This window comes from Hypanus sabinus, chromosome 17 (assembly GCF_030144855.1).
Source record: "Hypanus sabinus isolate sHypSab1 chromosome 17, sHypSab1.hap1, whole genome shotgun sequence".
NCBI lineage: Eukaryota > Metazoa > Chordata > Chondrichthyes > Myliobatiformes > Dasyatidae > Hypanus > Hypanus sabinus.
The window spans coordinates 58248817-58265852 of NC_082722.1; the positions used below are offsets into that span (position 1 = coordinate 58248817).

At 40.8% G+C, this 17036-nt stretch overlaps 1 protein-coding gene across 2 annotated transcripts in view; it reads left to right on the forward strand.

Annotated features, from left to right (window-relative positions):
• Positions 1 to 432: 432 nt before the first annotated feature.
• LOC132406977 (17-beta-hydroxysteroid dehydrogenase type 2-like) overlaps positions 433 to 17036 on the forward strand; it is a 45059-nt gene continuing 28455 nt past the window's right edge. The window contains exons 1-2 of one of the 2 annotated variants that reach the window (XM_059993150.1): positions 433 to 1026; positions 8588 to 8800. In XM_059993150.1, coding sequence (XP_059849133.1) covers positions 765 to 1026; positions 8588 to 8800 — 475 coding nt within the window. In that variant the 5' untranslated portion in view covers positions 433 to 764. The remainder of the gene's footprint in view (positions 1027 to 8587; positions 8801 to 17036) is intronic. The other variant, XM_059993151.1, reaches the window with a different exon arrangement.

The following is a 17036-nucleotide window of genomic DNA, read 5'->3' on the forward strand; positions in this document are numbered from 1 at the left end:
TATCACATGTGCTAAAGCCCTGGGAACAGACCATTTTCAATTCAGTTTTGTTCATCATTGTGACATATGACTTCATTCCAATTCACATTGTCTTGGCACTGGAGTTATACATAAACTCCACCAATATTTTCCTCATCTTGCTGCTTCTTAGCCCAGTCTCGATGGTTTGTAGGTGTCTTTTCTTTCTCTGCAAGGGTACGTCTCACCTTTCAGGACATACTTTACCCTGGTACCAGGAAGGCAGCATCCCATCACAAACTCACTGAATTTGTTTGCCCTTTTCGGGTGCGTGCCTTCACAGTGCATACGTGGGAACGGTTACTAGATCAATTGGAACCTTCTTATCTCCTCATCGGTCTTTGGGTGGGGTTTTGCCTTCAGTGTTTTTCCAGTCCCAAGAGCCGGCGATTGCGTCTGTAGGGAGCTCGGAGTGGTAGGCGGTAACAAGAGACTGCGGAGTGGGAGCGCTCAGAACGGGGAGCGCGGCACCTCTGCCTGCTAAGAGTCTGCGAAGAGAGGAGTGATCAGCATTGGAGGGGGAGAGGAAGGAAAGGGAGCAGGGAGCAAAGGAATAAGAGGCAACGAGAGAAGCGGGGAGAGAGGAGGAGAGAACGAAAGAGGGAAAGAGGGAAAGAAAAAAAGTGAGAGGGAGAGAGGAGTGGGAGGGAGCGAAGTAAAGGTGAGGGTACAAGAGAGAGGGGAGGAAAGACTGGAGGAAGGGAGGGAGCAAAGGAGTTGTCAAGCACTAGAATCAGCTGGCCAACATGCTCTTCCCACTGCTCTACACTCTGGTCACAGCAGCTTTCGGCGGCGCGGTGCTTCGGTTGCTGCTGAAGCAGGAGCTGAATTTAGGGCGAGAAACTGCTCTGGGTCTCCTGCTCCTCCTCCTTTTCGAGCCCCTGTGTTACAACGTGACGCCTGGCTATCTCGGTTTCTGTCTCTTCTCCCTGGCTTGTCTGCTCGCCTACTGGAAACTACCCACGCCCGGGTTCCTACCTGTCCAGGAGAAGGCCGTTCTCATCACGGGTAAGTGAGGCGGGCTGTTCCCTTTCAAGCCGTCGACACTCTGTGTCTTCGCTTTCGGTCAGCGAGACCGAACGATGAGTGCAACTCCAAAACCTGAGCGTTTCGCCTTGGGAGGTCAAGCGTAAGAGGAAAGTATACATTAAATGGCAAGACCCTTTAGAGCATTAAGATACAGAGGAATTTTGGGGTGCAAATTAATCGTTCCCTGAAAGTGGTAACACGTGGTAAAGAAGGTGTGTGGCATAATTTATCTTCATCTCTCGGGATGTTAAGTATAAACGTTGTGTAAAACTTTAGTTTGGAGTATTCTGTGCAGTTCTGGTTGCCACATTGCGGGAAGAATGTGATGCAGAAGACATCGGGATTTGAGACTATTAGTTATAAGAAGACTGACAAAGTTCAATTTTTTTTTCTCTGGAGTGTCAGAGGCTGAGTGGTAACATATATATAAAACGAGCGGCATAGATATGGCTGCATAATTAAAAGTCTTTCTTCCAGGGTGCAACTGTCAAATACAAGGGCTTATCTATAAGGTGAGAGGGGAAAAGTTTAAAGGAGATTTACGAGGCAAGTTTATTTACACAAGCAGAGGGACGTGCCGGGATACATTGATATTGGCCATATGCACGCAGGAGGGATTAGTTAAAATTGGCATGTTCATCACAAGCATTCATATGCTGAGGGACTTATTCCTGTGCTGGATTGTTTTATGTTAATAACACAGACTGTAAGCCTGCATTTAACTCTATTGAGTGTGGAATTAGCTACTTGGTTGCTCTTGTTCGTTAGTATAGGAAGAAAGTCCGTCTTCTACTTGTCTCTTTTCAAAGTGCATTTGGTTCCCTGTCAAACCTTTAGAATAACAATGATTTTTTAAAAAATGAGCAAATGCAGTGGGGTTGCGGTTGTGGGGGGAGGTGTTGCTCAGACATCATCCTTAGAGAGAAATGGATGGTTACCATTTTGAATCAAGGCTCTTCATCTGCACTGACTAGCCTCACTATTTTGGAATACCTTTGTCCCGTGACTGGGGTTGAAGTTATACTGGACTTGAAGGTAGTGGTCTTGTGATGGTGGAGTGACGTCATTTCCCACCAGTAGAGGTCATGTGACAGTTTTTTTTACAGGGTATAAAAGGAGGACCCCTCCCTTTGGGGGGGGGAGGCAGTTCGTGGCTGGATTTGCCATGTTGACTTCATGCTACTGCGTGATTTAATGTTATGACGCAGTTTAGTTGAAAGATGAAGTTTTAGCTAATGCCTAAAGTTTAAAAGGTCATTGCCAGCAGGCTCTTTACAATACTTGCTAGTTGAGAATCAGTGGAGAGTGAAGATCGGAGTTTGGGAGTTAAAAGATCAAGGAGAATCGATTTCCATGGTGAAACAGAAGGTGAACACGGAAGGAATTCATTGACTGTTTTCGGGTTAATCCCTGTGAAATAGCAGAAAGGATTGGGAACAGATCTGTAAAGGAAAGGTCAGTGCCTTTAAGCCGTTCCATTTGTCCATCTACGTACATTTTTCGTGGGAAAAGTTCGATTTGGGAACCGAAGCAACACGATGTGAAAGAGAATTTAAATCGTCTTAAAAAAAGTCTCTCCCTTAAATGGACTGTGAGCATTTTGAACTTTTGCAATATTACTTTTAAGAACTGTTTAAGCTTCATCGCTTTAAGAACTGTTTAAAACTGCCGCACAGCAGCTGATTTCCGGTTACGTTAGTGATTTGTTTACTTTTGGGGGGTTTGTTTTCAGTGTTTAATAAACGTGTTATTATAAAAACCCCTGCCTAACTCATATTTATTGTTGCTTGAATCTGTAACAAGAAAAACAGTTGATCTGTCTCAAAACTGATAACATGACAAAGGTTTGTTGTTGACAAGCTGCCTCCTTCATATCAGTTTGTATATTTTGAGAAAGATTATTATTAAAATGCTGTTTTTGAGATATTTTAGGAATGAATCAAGGAATCTCACAGAATGCATAATAATTGATATTGTGGCGATAATTTTGCCCAAACCATGATCACCAACAATTTCTACTGTCTAGATTCACATAGGTGTCAAACTCAAGGCCCGCGGGCCATATCCGACCCGCGAGATCATTTTCGATAGATCTATTATTTTAATTATTAATGGCCCGGCGATATGAAGCCTATGATTGTAAGTTAATACCAATCATAAAAATAATGCTTGCTCAGCAGTCTTCTTCAGAAGAAACGGAATTTGTGAAGTGAAACACTTTGTAGTTATAGCAGAGACTGAGTCACATGAGAACAGGCTGAAAAAACGGAGGCAATGAAAGCTGCGTTCGCACGCGCCCGACTGATCTGGCCCGCATGAAGCTGCATTTTGCCCTATCCGGCCCGTGACCTAAAATGAGTTTGACACCCCTGGCCTAGAAGATAAAAGTTCTCATTCTCCATGGACCTAAATATTATTGCTGCATACTATCTACGTCTATGGAGAAATAATATCTACACAATTTTAACTAAGAATATCTAGTAATTTAAATATAGGATATTTGATTATGAAAGAATACAACAATTTATTTGATCATATATTGAAACTATTTACACACACACAGTGTGTGTGAGATGTATAGATATATATATATATATATATATATATTCCTTGTTGAGTACTTTGTTGGTAGTCTCAATGTTAATAGCTAAATGCTAATGAAAATAGCTTTACTATTTCTTTTGTAAACTTTCCTTGTACTGTGATGTGACTTGGCAGATTTGAGCATTTTGCTGGAAGTCTCAATCTCATAGCAGACTGTGTCAATAAATCTTAATTTTGCACAACATCAGATTCACAAGTGTTTTGTGAGACAGCTGACAATGAAAGAGAGGGAGGGGTCGACTAAAGAGAAAGCTGATAGGTCTACTTAGCACAAAGAGACCAATCTGGATTTTTCTTTCTCTCTCTCGCTCTCATATCTATCAATCTCTGGCATTTTGTATATTATTTGAGGCGTCAGGGAGCCGCTATCAAAATGCTGGAAACTTCTGGGAGAGGTGGGATGTCTGAAATACCTTAATACTTTTGACAAGGTTAAAGGCACTACGTGAATTTCAACTGCTAATCCACTGGTGAGGAACACCCATTCAATCTAGTGTTAAGAAAATTTCTGTCTAAACCAGTGAACCAGAAAAGAAGCATGCAAAGACCTGTACTGTTCGGGTAGGTTGGGTGAGTCAACTTTGGCTTTGCGACACCCCAGTTTTAAACTGACTGTGAATCAGTTCAGTCCTGAAAAACATCCTGTTTCACTTTGTTTACCTCTGCCAAAGTGTAGTAAAGATTGTGACGAACTGCCTAATTCCATAGTTTTCAAATTCATTGGGTTCCTAAAATCTTGACACCATCTGAAATATATGAATCTTAGCATTATCTGGTTGGGCAAGGTAATAGGTTGGGTATTCCATTACTGATTTATTGCGTATACCCATACGGTAATGCAACTCAGGGTTGTGTATGGTGACATATATGTACTTTAAAAATAAATGTACTTTGAACTTTGAGGAAGGAGGGAAACATGGTTGGATTACCAGAGAAGTATGGTGAAATGTGAAAAGAGCTGTTGGCTGTTGCCATCGTTAGAGTTTGTGTAGAATCTATTCCTTAGTAATTGGTGACCAAAGCAAGTGTACTAATGAGACTACTTAATTTAATATTCTTTTCATGTTATCTGATTTTCAGTGGACTTTTGCCAACTGTCATGATCAATTACTGATAGAGTTGCGTGCATAGAACTGAGCTGAGCAACTAAACACAATAAGCTAACAAACAGGTTCAGTGTTGAATTTTTTCAACTATTTGATTTGGACAGCATCATACTTTAAAGCAAACTGACACCCTCGGAACACCTCAGAGAATTGCTGATAAACTGAAATCCAAACGGCAAACGAGAGAAAATCAGCAGATACTGGGAATCCAAGCAACACGCACAAAATGCTGGGGGAACTGAGCAGGTCGGGAGGACCCTCAGCCCGAAATGTCGACTGTACTTTTTTTCCGTCGATGCTGCTTGGCCTGCTGATTTCCTCCAGCCTTTTGTGTGCGTTGCTTGAAATCGAAAGGAAATGGATCTGATTTCCATTTTGAGGAAATCAGAACTATTGGGGCAGTGGAAGCGTTTTAGACTGGTGTAGTGGTGATGGATGTCTGAAAGCCTGTTTATTTCAGTGGTCACAGCACTTTGACGGGAATAAGTAGGGGATCATATTGTCATGCCAGACTGTTTGCATCAGGATTACAATTTGAATGGCCATGCTAGGCTCATTGGACACGAGGAACTGAGGCTGCTGATAGGCACTGGACTCCTGGACAGGAAAGGGCCAGAAAACATTTCTTTAGCTGTGATTCTCTTGGCTTCACAGATAGACTGCAGGATATTTATTGAACTGAGTTGACCTTATTACTTACATCCTTCATGTACATGAGGAGTAAAAATCTTCACATTACGTCTCCTTCTAAATGGGCAACGTGCAATTTCTAGTCATTTGTAATAAATAGTATGTACAACAGCACAGTCAATATAACACAGAAGTACAATTGTATCAGCGTGAATTAATCAGACTGATGGCCTGGTGGAAGAAACTGTCCTGGAGCCTGTTGGTCCTGGCTTTTATGCTGCAACACTGTTTCCCGGATGGTAGCAGCTGGAACAGTTTGTGGTTGAGATGACTTGAGTCCCCAGTGATCCTTCGGACCCTTTTTACACACCTGTCTTTGTAAATGTCCTGAATAGTGGGAAATTCATGTCTACAGATGCACTGGGCTGTCCGCAGAACTCTCTGCAGTGTCCTGTGATTGAGGGAAGTACAGTTCCCATACTAGGCAGTGATGCAGCCAGTCAAGATGATCTCAATTGTGCCCCTGTAGAAAGTTCTTAGGATTTGGGGGCCCATACCAAACTTCCTCAACCATCTGAGGTGGAGGAGGCGCTGTTGTGCTTTTTTCACCGCACAGCCAATATGTACAGACCACGTGAAATCCTTGGTGATGTGTATCCTGGACACGTGACTGATTAAAATTGAGCCATGCGGAAGCTGTAACTGAGAAAGATAAGTATTTATTTACAAAGCAAGTGTCCAGGAGGGAGCGGCACAAAGATAACATTAAAAGATAAGCTGGAGTTTCAATTGCTATGTAACACACTCAAAATGCTAGAGGCAGCATCTATGGAAAAGAGTAACCAGTCTACATTTCAGGCCGAGACACTTCATCAATTGTTATAATCTCCTACTTAATTTACCATTTGAAATATAGTGAGGTAAATTTATAGAATTACATATTTACAATGGTCACACATCCCAACTATCAGAACCTCTTTGAATGTTCAACATTGGTTCCAAAAGCCAAACACCTAAACTATACTCCTTTCGTGACGCTTGAAGGAGACCTCTTGGACTATGCAATTACTGGTTAAGTGACAAACAGATTATCTTCTAAGCTGTGCAGTAAGTGGCAGGAAAACACCTTTAGCAATGTGCTAATACTAGGAATATTCATCGATTATGTAGTTTCAATGGGACAGAATCAGAATGATTGTTTTTTTCTAGCCAAAAGGTATCAGCTGGAAGTTAAACATTGTGTGCAGGTTTTATTTCCTGAAGAAGTGTTCTCATTTTAATTAATCCATAGTTGGCTGTCCAACGCTGTTCACTCTCCAAGTAATGATTCCTACAGAACCTGGCAATCTCTTGTGAAACCCTTCACGTAAACTAGAATTGTCCTTAATCCTTCCAAAAAAGTTGCACCTGGAACGTAGATTAAGTGTACTTTCAATAAAGAGGAAAAATGCCTGAGTTAGCAATTTAAATGTATAACTTTTAAGAACACGTGACTGTTACATAGAACAGGTCCTTCCCAGTTTACAAATGTCTGATTTATGTGCATCTGAACAACCATTATGGAGACCAGCAGGTGGATGTGCTGGCTGCTGCAGACTGCAGGTATCTTCTACTACCTGGGAACTAGGTTCGTGGCCTCATCAGCAGCTTGCAAACTGTCCAGGTTATTAACTATTCTCAGGAACAGAACCCTGCTGCAAGCTTGGGAAGACCAGTATTGTAATTTCTTAAAAATATTAATATTTTTAAGTAGTATTCCATCTGGGTAGTCTCTAACCTGATGAAATGAATATTGGTTTCTCCTTCTGGTTAAAAAATTCTTCCCCTCCCCTTTCTGCTATTTCCTACTCTGGCCTCTTACCTCTTCTCGGCTGCCTATCACCTGCCCCTGGTGCCCCTCCTCTTTCCCTTTCTCTGATGGTCCACTCTCCACTCCTATCAGATTCCTTCCTCTTGAGCTCTTTATCTTTCCCACTCACCTGAATTCACCTATCGGCTTCTGGCTATCCGTCCACACCTCTCACCTTTTTATTCAGATGCCTTGCCCCTTCCTTTTCGTGACCTGAAACCATGTCAAAAATTTGTTCATTTCCTTGGAACTCTCATTGGAACTCTTTTGCATTTTGCTAGTCTTCTCATATCTAGAACGTGCTGAGTACACATGAATTTCTTCCAATATGTACCTTTCCTGAAGACCCCTCATCAGAGCCTGAATTGCAGGAAGCTTCCATTTTAAAAAATACTTAAGATTTACAGCATTTGCAGTTATTAAAAAATTTAGAATTGACTTTAAAGGAAAGAGCTAAAGTAGTGTTTGTTGGAATAGATGGAACACTCTTGGCGATAAACCTCACTGCTAAATTCAGAGGATGTAAATGTAAAAAGTTGAACTTGGACCTGGAAAAGGTGGTCTTTATCCTGTAATCCATTAAAATTCTGACTGTACATTTGACATGAGGAGTTCCTTCCTAAAAATACACTGGGTGTTTTGTTTTTGTTCTGAACGCAACCTCAGATGCCATAAGTGCTTTTGGTTGATCATGTTATAGAGATCTTTCCTGATAGATTTCCATTCAAATTAAAATTTTATATCATGTGTCATTTCAGAAAGGATGTAGTCTGCAATACGAGGGGTGATTGATAAGTTTGTGGCCTAAAGTAGAAGAGTCAATTTTAGAAAACCTAGCACTTTTATTTTTTCACCCTCCTCTAGTGCTGACCACCATGACCTCCTTGGGTGATAAGCCCTTGAGACCAAGTTAGCGGATGACTGTACGAAGGCCAATATCCATTTTCTCAGACAGTGCTTAACTGCAATTTTCAATTATCTGAAACAGAAATACCACAAGAGTTATTAACTTCAAACTTACTGCATAATCACTCAGAGTTAAACTGCATGTACATGTATCAAGAGCTGTATAACTCATCTCCTACCTTAGGCCACAACCTTATCAATCACCCATGCTGTGGACCACTTACTGGAGGTCCAAGATGCCGACTTCTACAAGGAAGGGATCCGTATGCTCCATGACCACTGGGCTAAGTGTGTAAATGTAGGAGGGGACTATGTTGAAAAATAAATGTGCTAGGTTTTCTAAAACCGACTCCTACTTTAGGCCACGAACCTATCAATCACCTCTCGTACATAGGATCTGCTTCCTGCAGAAGTTACACTATCTTTTGTTTCTATCATAAAACAGGATGTGATTCTGGATTCGGTCATGCACTGGCAAAATACCTGGATGAACTAGGCTTCATTGTATTTGCTGGTGTTCTCTTCCTTGATGGGCCTGGAGCTCAGGACTTGAAGAGGTGTGGGTCAGACAGGCTCACAGTGCTGCAGATGGATGTCACAAATTCGCAGCAGATATCTGAAGTCTTTGAGTATGTAAAAGCTCAGCTGAAGGACAAAGGTTGGTGATAAGTACATTATATCAGTCATTTAGTTTTGCTTTAGTTGCACTGAAGTGTCACTGGGTGGATGGAGTTAAACATTCCCTAACACTTCCATATTTGTAATGCAAACTTTGCTTTAGATTCTGATTTCCTTTGTTTTGAGAAAAGTCTGAAAATTATCTTGGAGAGGAATATGTGGAAACACAAAGTGTGGTATGCTAAACTGGATGTGTCTGGATTGTAAGTATGGATTTCTTTCAAGAAGTGAAATCTTGACCGTCCTATATAAATTATGTAATAATACTCATTGACAGAAACACGAGAATATATAAATATTAACTAGGCTATCAAATACTGTACTTAAGTCTAATCTTAGAGAGAGCATGCAGCACATAAATGCTGATCGACACTAATCCCATTTTCCTGCATTTGACCCGTGACCCTCTACTCCTTCTTTATCCACGAACCTGTCCAAATGTTTTTCAAGCACGAGGATTGTGCCTGCCTAAAACAAGCTCTCTGGCAACTTGTTCCATATAACTATCTCTGTGTGAAAATATTCCCTCTCAGGTTACCTGTAAATATTGAGACACAGGAGAGCGGGAAATCTGAAGCAAAATGTTGAAGGAACTCAGTGGGTCGGGTAGCATCTACAGAGGGAAATAGACAGTTGACACATTTGGGTTGAGACCCATCATCAAAGACGCACCTATAAATATGTCTCCTCTCTATGTCCTATATTTTGAAACAATTCTACCCTTAGAAAGTGATTGTGATGTCTGCTTTTTCTATGCCCCTTATAAATTTATAAGCCTCTAAAAGGTTTCACTCAGCCTCCTTAACTCGAGTGAAAGATGTCTCATCTTAAGCAACCTCTCTTTATAAGTAAAGTCATCTACTCCAGGCAACATTCTGGTGAATCTGCGATGGAACCAGGGGCAGGGGGCCTTTCTCTTCTGCCAACCTCAGCTTTCTAAACATAGCAGCTAACTCTTCTAAAGATTAAAGTGTTGCTTTTAAGTAGGTTAAACCTCCAACCAATATTCTTTGATTAGCTCCTTGTCATAAATGGGAGCCAGTCTTCAGTTCTTAATGTAAACCGCAAGCAATAATCGGTCTGAAGTTAAAAGGATAGCTTTCCAAACAAACAGCACCATCTATAGAGCACATCTTGTTGGCCCAGAGCATGAGACTAAATGTAATAGATGCAGCGTAAGACAATGGGCTACTGTAATTGTCTTAAATCAAACCAGTGATTGGCATTCACTGGCTAAATTGTAAGCTTGCATACCAGATGATATCATCACTGAACACAATAAATAGCTGATCTATTAATAGTTGGAAGGTTTGAGTGCTTAAAGAATTAATTTCACAGCATTGATTATGGTTATCTGAGTATCTTTGTCTCCAGAAGCTTTTAGACCATCTATGTGAAAAAGGTATCTAAAAAAAAATGTCAATTGTGTGTGCAGTCCCCCAAGTGGGGAGGAAAAAATAATATAAATGTAAGAGAGGGCCAGGCTTATTAGGAATGGCCAGGAACATCAAGAAGAATGACAGAAGGATGGGGAACTAGAATCCATTCGTCTGTCTTTGACTTCTGCGATGGATGATTCATTCATCAGCAACTCACTGGTATGTCTTTTAAGCTTATAGGAATTGTATCTGTATTTTGGAAACCCTTTGTGCTTTAGAAACTGTTTGTAATTTGAAATTTTTTTATAAGATAAGCATCCTCTGAGTTTTTAATGTGTTTTAACAATTTTATATAAATTTAAACATGTATCACTAAAAATGAACTGTGTTTAAGTTACTTTGTTATCTGCAAATATTTCCTTCTTGGTAGGGAGGGGTCTCACTGCTCAAATCATGGCAGCTAAGTTCACTGTGGAGGATAAACAGGGAAGTGAACCAGTCTTTGAAGATAAACAGCTCCTTTTCGTTAGAGTACCCATAACTTTATCATATGGGGTTTAAAAACTTTGTATGAGTTTAGAAGTTTTCAGTCAGCAAACTCAATATCATCACACATCTCTTCTGCACTCGTTGTAGAATGATCTCATCTTTCTGCAACGTGATGACCTAAGCTCTATTCCAACTGTAGTCTAACCAGTACAGCACACACAAAATGCTGGAGGAACTCAGCAGCTCAGGCAACATCTATGAAACTGAATAATTGAATTCAAGTGAACTGAATAAATTTAGGAGCTACAGGCAGTTAGTCACCCCGAGGCTGCAGAATTTAGTTAAGTGTGTGACGGTTAGGGAAATGAGGGAAAGAGCTCAGATAGTAGAGAGCACCCCTGTGGCCATCCCCCTCAGTAATCATTATCTCATTCTGGATGCAGTTGAGGGGGATGACCTGACAGAGGATGACCATGGAGATTGGGTCCCTGGCACTGAGCCTGGTTCCATGGTGCAGAGGGAAGATGAGGAATGCGACAGTCATAGGGGGATTCCATTGTGAGGGGAACAGGAGGTTCTGTCAGCCTGATAGGGATACCCACATGGTGTGTTGCCTCCCAGCTGCCAGGGTATGGGATGTCTCGGATCAGGCGCCGAGTATTCTGAAGGGAGAAGGTGAACAGCCGGAAGTCTTGGTATGCGTTGATACCAATGATGTAGGTAGAAAAAGGGAGGAGATCCTGAAGAGAGAATTCAGGGAGTTGGGTAGGAAGCTGAAAGGCAGGGCTTCTAGGGTAGAGGTCTCAGGATTGCTGCCTGTGCCACATGCTAACGAGTGCAAGAATAGCATGATCAGGCATATTAATGTGTGGCTGAGAGACTGGTGTAGGGGGCAGAGATTTAGATTCCTGGATCATCGGGGCCTCTTCTGGGGGAGGTACAACCTGTACAAAAAGGATGGGTTACATCTGAACCTAAAGGGGTTCAATATCCTAGTGGCCACATTTAATAGAGCTGTTAGAGAGCTCTGAAACTTGGCTAAAGGATGGCTGCCATTGGGAGCTGGGATATATGTCAGCTAAGCCAAGGATATATGATACATCAGAAAGATAAGTTAGTAGGCAGAGGGGGTGGTATGTCTCTGTGTATAAGAAGTAATATTAAATCATTGGAAAGAGATGACATAGGATTGGAAGGTGTAGAGTTAAGAAATGACAAGGGTAAAAGGACCCTAATGGCAGTTGTATACAGGCCTCCAAACAACAGCTGGGATGTGGATTACAAACTGCAGCAGGAGACAGAAAAATCATGTCAGAAAGGCAATATTGTGATAATCGTTGGGGATTTCAACGTGAAAGTGGATTGGGAAAACCAGGTCAGTACTGGACCTCAAAAGAGAGAAAACTTGTAGAATGTCTAAGGGATGGCTTTTTAGAACAGCTTGTTGCTGAGCCCACTAGGGGGGTCGGCTGTGCTGGATTGGGTGTTGTGCAATGACCCAGAGGTGATAATAGAGCTTAAGATTAAGGAACTCTGAGGGAACAGTGATCACAATATGATCGAGTTCACATTGAAATTTGAGAGGGAAAAAATAAAATCCAAAGTGTCGGTATTTCAGTGGAATAAAGGAACTTACAATGGCAAGAGAGGGGAACTGGCAGAAGTTGACTGGAATGGGACATTTTGCAGAAAAGATAGCAGAGGAACAATGGCTGGAGTTTCTGTGAGAAATGATGGAAGTGCAAGACAGATATATTCCAAATAAGAAGAAATTTTCAAAGGAAAGAAGGACACTACTGTGGCTGTCGGGTGAAGTCAGAGCCAAAGTAAAAGCAAAAGAGAGGGCATACAAAGAAGCCAAAGCTAGTAAGAAGATAGAGGATTGGGATGCTTTTTAAAAACTTGCAGAAGGAAACTAAGAAGGTCATTCAGAAGGAAAAGGTGAATTATGTGAGAAAGCTGGCAACTAATATCAAAGAAGATACTAAAAACTTTTAAGTATATAAAGGGTAAAAGAGAGTCAAGCGTAGATATAGGACCAATACAAAATGATGCTAGAGATACTGTAATGAGAGACGTAGAGGTGGCAGAGGAATTGAATGTGTATTTTGCATCAGACTTCGCAGTGGAAGATGTCTGCAGTATACCGGACATTCAAGAATGTCAGGGAAGTGAAGTATGTGCAGCGAAAATTACGACCGAGAAGGTGCTCAGGAAGCTTAATGGTCTGAGGGTGGATAAATCTCCTGGACCTGATAGAATGCACCCTTTGGTTTTGAAGGAAGTAGCTGGAGAGATTGTGGAGGCATTAATGATGATTCTTCAAGAATTAATATATTCTGGCATTGTACCGGATGTCTGGAAAATTGCAACTGTTACTCTGCTATTTAAGGGTGGGAGACAGCAGAAAGGAAACTATAGACCTGTTAGCCTGACGTCAGTGGTTGGGAAGTTGTTGGAATTGATTGTTACGGATGAGATTATGGAGTACCTGGAGGAACATGACAAGATAGGCCAAAGCCAGCATGGTTTCCTGAAAGGAAAATCCTGCCTGACTAAACTACTGCAATTCTTTGGGGAAATTGCAAGCAGGGTAGACAAAGGAGATGTAGTAGACGTGGTGAACTTGGACTTTCAGAAGGCCTTTGACAAGGTGCCGCACACGAGGCTACTTAGCAAGGTAAGAGCCATGGAATTACAGGGAAGTTACAAACATGGATGGAGCGTTGGCTGGTTGGCAGAAAACTGAAAGTGGGAATAAAGGGATCCTATTTTGGCTGGCTGCCGATTACCAGTGGAGTTCCACAGGGGTTGACGTTGGGACCGCTGCTTTTTACAATGTATGTCAATGATTTGGACTGTGGGTTGAATGGATTTGTGGCTAAATTTGCTGATGAAACAAAGATAGGTGGAGGAGCAGGTAGTATTGAGGAAACAGAGAGCCTGAAGAGAGACTTAGGTAGTTTAGGGGAATGGGCAAAGAAGTGGCAAAGAAATACAATGTTGGAAAGTCTATGGTCATGCACTTTGATAGAAGAAATAAATAGGCAGACTGTTATTTAGATGAGGAGAGAATTCAAAATGCAGAGATGCAAAGGGACTTGGGAGTCTTTGTGCAAGATAACCTAAAGGTTAGCCTCCAGGTTGAGTCAGTTGTGAGGAAGATGAATGCAATTTTGGCTTTCATTTCTAGAGGTATAGTATATAAGAGCAGGGATATGATGTTGAGCCTCTATAAGGCACTTGTGAGAGCACACTTAGAGTATTGTGTGCAGGTTTGGGCTCTTTATTTTAGAAAGGATATTCTGACATTGGAGAAGGTTCATTGAAGGTTCACGAGAATGATTCCAGGAATGAAAAGGTTACAGTATGAGGAACATCTGGCAGCTCTTGGGCTGTATTACTGAAATGACTGGCTATATTGGAAAGTATGAGGCATTTCATTACACAACAGATAACTGGCTCATGTATATTGAGTGGATTGAGCAGTATTTTGAGGTAAGTAAAACATCCAATGAAAAGCAAGTGCCACCAAGTTTGCTTAGTACATAGATTTAAAGGCATATGATTTCTTAAGATGTTTGACCGCTCCAACCAAACCAGTCGAAATGAACTTTATTGATATCATGGAAATAAGGCAGGAGCATGTAGAAATGAAATCATTGTTAATTGCAGAATGCTTTAGAAATGAACCTATTGTTAATTGTAGAATGCTATAGGCTTCATGGCGGGTTGGTGGTGTGGCAGCAACAGCACTGGACTTCAAGGCAGATGGTCCTGTTCAAACCCAGCTGATTCCCAACCTGGGCAGCAGCAGTATCTGAACAGAGGAAAGGCCTGGCAATCATCTTTCATCAGGTCATGAGTTGGACTCAACTTAATGACTGAACAACAATTAGGCGTCATAAGCGGAATCAAAAAGAAGGGGAATCCATCTGAAATGACGAAGTTGGCTGAGCATTCTCAGTTAGGTAATGGGCTTAATGATGCACTAAGAGATAATTTAGATTGTGGAATCTTGGAAGAAAGCAGCTCCCAATTTGCATTTAAAAGAGCAGTTGAAATAGCCGTATCAATGGAAACAGCAGACAGACACACAACTGAGTTGTAGTCAGGAATCAAAGTAAGCATAAACAAAATTGCAACATCTAAACAGAGATAGGACTGGCTGAACAAATCGTGTGACTGGTGGCAGGGGCTGTCATATACCTGTCCAATGCAGTTTTGAAGCTGAAACTGGCAGAAAATGCAACAAAGTAGGACACATACAAAGAGCTATTAGGCAGACAAAAATAAATAGTCTGCACAGGGAAGATGAAATGATTTAAAAAGTCAAACTGCATTTTCAAAAAGCTCTAATCTACATGCTGTTAATGAAAAATCTGATGAGAGTAACACAGAACTGAGTAACCTTGAGATTTACAATGTGAAACTAACAATAGACAAGCAGTATGTCTTGTAACAGAAGTAAATGGTCAATTAATTAAAATGGAATTGGATGCTGGCTTGGCTGTTTCAGTCATTCCACATAATGAGTTTGAGTATTTAGATACCGAACTGCTGCCTGCAGATATCCAACTAAGAACCTACACTGAAGAAAAGATAACTCTTGTGGTAATGGCATTTGGAACTGTGAAATGCTACAACCAACAAGCCACATTGGACTGTACATGGGTAAAAACAGTACGACCAGCATTGTGGGTGCGTGAATAGCTGGGACAACCACAACTTGATGGGAAATCCATCCACTATTTGCATGCCTCGCCCCCTGCAATAGAGTCAACTGAAAGCAAATTAAGAACCACGCTGGATGTTGCCACAGCGGTGTTCAAGGATGACATTGGAAAACTCAAACACATTAAGGGTAAAATAGTGTTAAATGAAAAATATCACACTCAAGTTTTACAAAGCCTGTCTGGTGCTTTATATCATCCGTGATAAAGTAGCTAGTGAGTTAGATCATATGGAGGCTGAAGGAATTCTTCCAATGTTGGGTGGAGACTATGGCAATGCCAGTGGTCCCAGTAGCCAAGATGAATGGGTTTGTCAAGATTTGTGGTGATTTTAAGATCACCATCCATCCAGTAATGAAAGTAGATCAACACCCTCTACCCAGGATAGAGAATATCTTTATAGACCTTTCTGGAGGAGGACACTTCAGTAAAGTGGACTTAGCTGAGGTCTACCTACAGATGGAGATGGAAGAAGAGCCCAAAGTGTTCCTCAGCATACACTCTCAGAAAGGCCATAATTGCTATAATCTTATTGTTGGAGTCTCTGACAGAAAGCTATGAAAATTATCTTTAGTTTCTTAGTTTAGCAGTTGGGACTTCATTGTGTCCATGTTGAAATGCTTTGATCTAAATGAGTTCTCAAAATGGAGGTTGCAGAGATTTCACAAAATGGCAGTCTCCATTCCTTCCAGGGCATGGCAAGAACAAAGACATTTAGTTTGCCTACTCTCACTGACCTTGAGTCATTCTACTTAGATGTTCTTTTTACATTTTTTAATTCCTTCATGGCGAATAAATTGTTGAAGCTCTGTAATCTCAACATTGAGATAAAATGTTTTTATATAAATTATCTTGACAAGATGGAAAACTTCACATCATCTTCCCACTTGATACTTACAAAACTCATCTATATCTCTCTGTAATCTCCAAATATCCTCTTCACATTTTGTTTCCTTGCCCTTCTTTGTGTTTCAGTAATTTCAGCAATCTCTACCTTCCAGACAAGGTTTGATTTCCTTTTAGATCATTTTTGTTTGCTACTGCATGCTCTCTGATCTACAGCTACATGTTATTTGGCACAGTGACCAAAATTATTGTGCAAATTAATGCATTATGTTGATATTAATTGCTAATCATAAACCACTATTTTTAAAGAAAAAAATCTGTCCAATTTACTCTTTGAAATGTTATAAAAAGCACTGCAATTGAAATTGAAGAACACTCTGCCAACTTATAACCCTATCCTGAGAAATTTGCATATATTTATGTATTTAAATTGCTTCCTGTTTCATTGACTTGTTCCTTAAAGCCAGTAACTACAGGTAACTGAGGAATGTACAACTTCCCATACATTACATGATGTTCACATTTCCAAAGACATCATACTTAATAGGAGTCATTAGTTCATTCTCTATTAATCATTCAACACATTATGTTAATTCAGTTTCAGTAGAATAGTTCATTATGAGGTCCATAACTTTAGGCATCATTCTCCTGTTGTACATTAAATAGATTTACATTTTTAGTCAGAATTGGAATGTAATTTAAAGCTTGTTGACCCTACTTAATCTTTATTTGAGTTTGAATTACTTAAGTATATTTGCATACCACTGAG